Raw genomic sequence first — 7,050 nt, 5'->3', positions numbered from 1 at the left:
AAACTAGTTACTTCCATTATTGGACATCCACATATTTAAAAAAGGAACCTAAACCTCACACTTTACACAAAAATTAACTCAAAATTGGTAACAGATCTAAATTAAAAACATAAAATATAAAGCTTTAAGAAGACAACAGGAGAAAATCATTACCTGAGGTTAGGCAGAGTTCTTAGATTTGACACCAAACGCATTGATCAAAAAAAAAAAAAAGAAAAAGTTAAATTTCATTAAAATTAAGAACATTTGCTCTGCAAAAAGACACTAAGAGAATGAAAAGACAAGCTGCAGACTGGGTGAAAATATTTGCAAATGAAGTATCTGACTAGAGACTTGTATACAGAATACATTTTCTGGTTTTGATAATGTACCATACTATAGGTATATTAAGATGTTACCATTAGGGAAAGCTGAGTGATGGGCACACAGGCCCTCTACATTATTTCTGCAACTTCTTCTGAGTTTATAATTATTTCACAACAAAAAGAGTGAGATTTTATCTACCAGGCTGCACAGCTTACCACATCTCTGACTGATATTCTAAGTATATTCTAACATAATGTTAACAGAAGTGTAACTGGTAAAACTCTTCTGGAGAGGATTTTGGCTAAGCCAATCAAAAGCTATTAGATGGTAGAAAAGCTTGACCAAGAAATTCCATTTCTAGAAATGTTTCCTATGGAAGTAATCAGAGCTATATACAAAAATATGTACACAGTAATATAGTTTTTCAGTGTTTTGTAACCCTGAAAAGTTGGAAACCACTTACAAATTGGATGGGAACTAGTTATGCCAGGGAATGAATCAACAAAATGTGTATACAAATATGGAATATTATTCAGCCATAAAAAAGGAATGAAATTCAGATATATACTACAACATGGATGAAACTTGGTAACATGCTAAGTGAAATAAGCCAGGCATGAAGGGACAAATATTGTATGATTCCACTTACATGAGGTAACCAGAGCAGGCAAATACACATAGAAAGTAGATGAGAGGTTACCAGGGGCTGAGGGACAGGGGAACAGGCAGTTGCTGTGTGCATGGGCACAGAGCTTCTGTTTGGGGTAGTGAAAAAGTTTTGGAAATAGAGAATGGTGATGGCTGCACAACATTATGCATGTACTTAATGCCACCGAACTGTACATACACTTAGTAATGGTTAAAAGGGCAAGTTTTATGTTATACGTATTTGTATAATCACCACAATAAAAAAATTATGCCATAGAATATTTATTGATATGAGAAAATGTTAACAATATTACTTCTATATGAAATTTACAGAACAAAGAACAATATATACAGTTTAATACCATCTATTTGTGGAAAGAAAAATATTCATATATACAAAATCATGCATAGAAGAAAAATAGAATAATGTACATACCAAATGTTAACAATGGCTATCTCTGGATAGTGAGATTACAGGTGATTTGTGCAATTCTCGCAATAAATTTCACTTGTCCTCCAAACAATACCTGCTTCATGCTATTTCTTGACTAAGATTACTTTGATATAATTCACTTCATATAGGTTCTGTTTCATGACTTATACCTCTCCAAAGCACACTTTTGATGGAGCTACTCCTACTCTCATTTAAAAAGTAGATGCTACTTGTTCTTATGCTGGCATGTGGATAATATTTTCAATTAATAGAATATACTGTAAAATATGCCACAGCATAGATCTGGCTATAAAAAATTATTTGGAGAATTTGAAAATTCTCTAATCAAGAGAAATTTTAAATAGAGAAAAAAAAAAAAAAAAAAACTCCTATCATTAGGGTGTCCATAATGGTAGAGTATGAAATAACTCAGGATTAAAGACTTGGAGAACTCTGAATCTCTCCTTACTAGCTAGCTGACTTTCGGCAAAGGAGATTAGGTTTTTAGTCAGTAAAATATGGTTAATAATTCTGTAGAAACACACGGAATTAAGACTTTCTAAAAATAAGGGGAAATTAGAATATAAAGGGTGCTTTCTGTAAAGACCTAAATAAACATTAGATAAAATGGCATGAAAGAAATTCTAATTTGATACTGCAGAAAAATTAACTCACATTTCTTTTTCTGCAGCACCAAATTCTTGTTGTTTTATATCTCCTTTCACAGGTCTCACATGCCAAAATTGGAAAACTGTGTTAACGTTAATTAATAGTCTTAACTTCTTTAATTACTTCAACAGTTAGTACATAGGACATACTTAACTCCATGGACCCTGAGGTACTATGGGTCATCCTCTGATGACTCTTGATAACTGACAACATTAAAATACACTTATAACAAATATAATTCTCAGAATCCATGCTGATATAAGGTTATATATTATTTTTTATTAAAAATACTAAGTAGGGATGTTGAATCTTTTAAAGGTAAAATCTCAGAGAAAAGGGAAAAAATAAAATCTGTCTACCCATTTTCTCTGATGCCTTGCATGCTCTAGCGCCATCCCAAAGATGCCTCCTAATTTCTGGTCCCTCCTTTGGGAAAGGGAATCTCAGGCAAATGTGTGATCGATTCATACTTTAACAACTCTTTACAATCATATCTCAAAGGAAACAGTAAATTACTTATTATAATATCTCAAAGGTAAATTTATTATCGAAATGCCTAGAGCTAAACTGAACAAACTGCAGATGAAAGAAACAAAATATTTATAAAAAGAGATTTAATCAAATTAGAAAAAAAGAGGGATTTTCTTTGTGGTTTCAATTAAAAGGTTTGTTCCTTCTCTCCACAAAATCATGGAACTGACAAAAGGTGTCTCAAGTGGAAGTGGCAGTGTGCATCAGATTTATTTAACTGTACAACATACCTTTGCTCTATATCAGTATTATTCTGCCACCCTGTATCCCATTCTATAAATGTCCCATCAACCATGGCACAGCTTCTAGGATGGTTTCAATTTCTCAATGAAGAGCACAAGAAAGGTACTTAGACGTTATTAAATCAGAATGTTACACTAACACATTTCTGGGGTGGGAGGAGCCTACTGACACTCCATATTTATTACTTCACAAGAATTAAGCCAAAGCAAATAGAGACTAGAATATTACTTTTTTAAAATTTCACAATCACCGATTTGCTACAGAAATTGAGGCGTAACATTTATGCTAACAAATACGTTAGGAGAATTACCACCTCAGCATATATCTGCAGATGGATACTACCGGATTTTCACTAATTCATTACTCGATGATGGACACTAAAGAATGAAAGGTGACATACTTATGAACTAAAATCACAAGCAGAAACTCTCCCAGATCAATCTTTAGTGAGCTCCTATGAGGGATGAAGAGCAGTGAAAGGCAATATTCATTGAACAGAATGAAAACTCCAGTGACAAGAAATCATCTATTTAAATGGCTCTAAAGAAACTTCTTCCCGGCCTAGCAAAGGTACTCGTCAGGTAACCGAAATGGGCGGTTAATTCGGGTCCTGCCCAGGCAACCGTTACCTTCCTAAAATTAGATGAAGTGGTGATTAAGTTCAAATTAATTCTTCCGAATAAGCCTGAAGCACACATGGATATATCTAAAGCTCTCTATTTTTGGCCGATGATACAGCCAAAGAAGCAAAGATAATGTTGGTGGCCACAATGAGCTGGCTGACTTGAACAGTCAGCGGGGTTCTCTGCACAATATACTCCTTGATGACTACAATTTGAATGGATTGTTGGCAAATTAGCCTTTTGTAGTTTCAGGTATTAATGCTCGCTCCTCTTCTTGTCTTTTTTCACTTTTTTGCTCTTTCCCGCAGCCTTAGATGATTCCTCCTGAAAAAGACAAAGAATGCACTATCTCCCCATTTACATGAAGATGCTGGCTTAGGGACTCTTAAAGACAGTCATATAAAATATGCATAAAAGGTGAGAATATAACCACTTCCATATCTATCATCCTTCTGTTTTATGGGGCACTTTCACTTATAGTCTACTGTAATATTTTCAAAACAATCAAGAGTAATCTAGGAAAACATTTATTTATCTAACAGATTAAATCATATTTAAATTATACAAACATTAATCTACTGTTTGCTTTCCAAAGTAAATAAAGTTTAAATAAAATAGATACAGACTTAAAATATGAAACAGAATTAACTCAAAATGAGGAAGGCAGCATCTAAAAGCATATCCAAGGGGAAAGGGAGACAGTGGACCCTAACAGAGGATTATACAGTATTAGAGCATAGTACTCTGTCGTTGGTACAACCTCTCTGGGCCTCAATTTCATGGGGTGGGAACTAGGTGGTCTTGAAAGTTTCTCTAATTATGAAACTCTATGAATCTATGAAACTAAGATTCAAAGAGCTTAAGTGATCTGTCCAAGGTCACACAACTGGCGAGTCACAATCTTTAGACTAGAACCTGAATCACCAGCTTCCTAGTCCGAAGGGTTCTCTAAATGCACCACACGCATTCTGACTTGTTCTTAATTTTCTGTCTTTTGTTTTGTTTTGTTTTACTCCACAGGCACTGATAAGAACCTTTCTAGATTTATGATTAATAACCACTTACCGGTAAAGTTATATAGTTCTTCTCCAGGAGTATGTTTCTGGCACAGTTGTTGATATGCTTAAAGCGATCTGGTCCTATCAGAATACCTCCATACCAGCGTGATACTATCACCAAGACATTCTTCACATTCAAAATCTGTTATTTTCCGAAGCATAGAGATACATATATAATAAAAGTTTTAAAGAAGAGAGAAATAACACAAATATACAATCGAATCCCACATGAAATCTTCCAGTGACTTTCATGGCAGAACCACGAGAGTAAGTAGTGAGTAAGGTTATCAACAATTCAGAGGATGGGACAGTAGAACAAGAAAGGAGCTTGGAAAATAAACACTGTGCTCCCTGCTGTCCTAAGATTCCAAAATTTGGGGTACGCGGGCAGAATGCAGCCCAAGCAGGCAGGGTTCCAATCCTTCATGACTTCAACCAGAATAGCTCAGTTTACCCTGTTACCCTTAGGCCAAGCAACAAAAAACCAGCTGCTGAACAAACTACTGCAGAGAACGGGGCTGAAAAGAGCAACCACTGGTACATACCAGTAAAGCCTTCCTCATTTTGACATTTTGTCAAATGCTGCCTTTAAAGTGAAGTCCTTAAATCTACAAGCCTGGCCCACATATAGAGTTTCTATTCAAAGGAAAGTTCTGTTTAGAAAACAAATCGCCACATACAACAGCAGAAGACCCTGTAACACCTGCCTTAGACAAAAAAAAAAAAAATTATTCTTAAAATCAATGGACAATGATCGCCAGATGGATTATGAAAATCCAGAAATATAAAAGAGAAAGGACAATTCAAACTAAAGTTGACCAGGAAAATTTTAAGGAAAAAAACACCTTTAAAAAAAAAAAACAAAAAAAACTCTAATTAGTATAAAAAATATATATATACTCAGAAATTTTAGAAGACATTGCATCCATAAAGCTAGAACAGGACACTATGGAAAAGGAAAAATAAAGAGTAAGAAAGAACTCTTGAAAATTAAATACATGATGTCATTGAGTGAACTCTGTCCCCCAAAAATATGTATATCAATTTGGCTAGGCTTTGATTCCCAGTATTGTGCGACTGTCCACCATTTCCTCACTGGATGTGCATTTCCTATGTGTTGTAAATTCTCTATGCTGTTAATGAGATGGGATTAGTGGCAGTTATGTTAATGAGGCAGGATTCAACTACGAGATTAGATTGTGTTTTAAGCCTATCTCTTTTGAGATATAAAAGAGAGAAGCCAGCAGACAAACATGAGAACTTCATACCACCAAGAAAGCAGCAGCGGGTGCACAGCATGTTCTTTGGACCTGGGGTTCCTGCTCCAAGAAGCTCCTCAATCAAGGGGAAGACTGATGACAAGGACCTTCCCCTGGAGTCAACAGAGAGAAAGCCTTCCCCACAAGCTGACACCCTGAATTTGGACTTGTTTACTCAACTGTGAGAGAATAAGTCTCTTTGTTAAAGCCATCCACTCATGGTATTTCTGTTTCAGCAGCACTAGATGACTAAGACATGCAGTTACTAAAAAAAAAACCTAAAATTCAACAGAAGTTGTGGAAAATAGTCAAGTTGTTTTGACTAAGACAACCTCTCAGAGGTTAAAACAAAGACAATCGGATAGACAATAAAAAAGAAACATTCTGGATCTATCCAGAAAGACCAATATCTAACTAACATGAGTTCCACAAACAGTACAGAGAAAACAAAGATGGAGAAATTGCCAAATAAGTAAAAAAAAAAAAAAAGAGAACATTGCCCAGAGTTGAAGACAATCAGGTATCTATGAGTTGAATAATTTCAGTTCTTTCAGCTTGAGAAACACCGAGCACGTTCTTCCCTTTTGGTTTTCCATCTCCAGCTCTTTGCACACGTCATTATAATACTTTGTCTCCTCGAGAGGCCCTTTGAAATCTTCTGTTCAGTTCTTTTACTTCGTCAATTCTTCCTTTTGCTTTAGCTGCTCGACACTCGAGCAAGTTTCAGAGTCTCCTCTGACATCCACCTTGGTCTTTTCTTTCTTTCCTGTCTTTTCAATGACCTCTTGCTTTCTTCATGGATGATGTCATTCCACAACTCGTCTGGTCTTCGTTCACTAGTGTTCAATGCATCAAATCTATTCTTGAGATGGTCTCTAAATTCAGGTGGGATATATTCAAGGTCATATTTTGGCTCTCGCGGACTTGCTCTGATTTTCTTCAGTTTAGCTTGAACTTGCATATGACCAATTGACGGTCCGTTCCACAGTCGGCCCCTGGCCTTGTTCTGACTGATGATATTAAGCTTTTCCATCATCTCTTTCCACAGATGTAGTCAATTTGATTTCTGTGTGTTCCATCTAGTGAGGTCCATGTGTATAGTCGCCGTTTATGCTGGTGAAAGGTATTTGCAACGAAGAAGTCGTTGGTCTTGCAAACTTCTATCATTCGATCTCTGGCATTGTTTCTATCACAAAGGCCATATTTTCCAACTACTGATCCTTCTTCTCTGTCTCCAACTTTTGCATTCCAATCACCAGTAATTATCAATGCATCTTGAT

At 35.8% G+C, this 7,050-nt stretch overlaps 1 protein-coding gene across 1 annotated transcript in view; it reads right to left on the bottom strand.

The window, feature by feature from the left end:
* Window positions 1–1,230: 1,230 nt before the first annotated feature.
* IMPACT (impact RWD domain protein) overlaps window positions 1,231–7,050 on the bottom strand; it is a 30,133-nt gene continuing 24,313 nt past the window's right edge. Inside the window, exons 10-11 of the mRNA XM_049901197.1 lie at window positions 4,519–4,653; window positions 1,231–3,777 (exon numbers count right to left, since the gene is read on the bottom strand). Of these exons, the coding sequence (XP_049757154.1) occupies window positions 3,709–3,777; window positions 4,519–4,653 (204 nt within the window). The 3' untranslated portion in view covers window positions 1,231–3,708. The remainder of the gene's footprint in view (window positions 3,778–4,518; window positions 4,654–7,050) is intronic.

The sequence above is a fragment of the Elephas maximus genome, chromosome 11 (genome assembly GCF_024166365.1).
Source record: "Elephas maximus indicus isolate mEleMax1 chromosome 11, mEleMax1 primary haplotype, whole genome shotgun sequence".
Taxonomy (NCBI): domain Eukaryota; kingdom Metazoa; phylum Chordata; class Mammalia; order Proboscidea; family Elephantidae; genus Elephas; species Elephas maximus.
The sequence above is the reverse complement of the archived record's forward strand: the minus strand, read 5'-3'. Positions and strand labels throughout refer to the sequence as shown.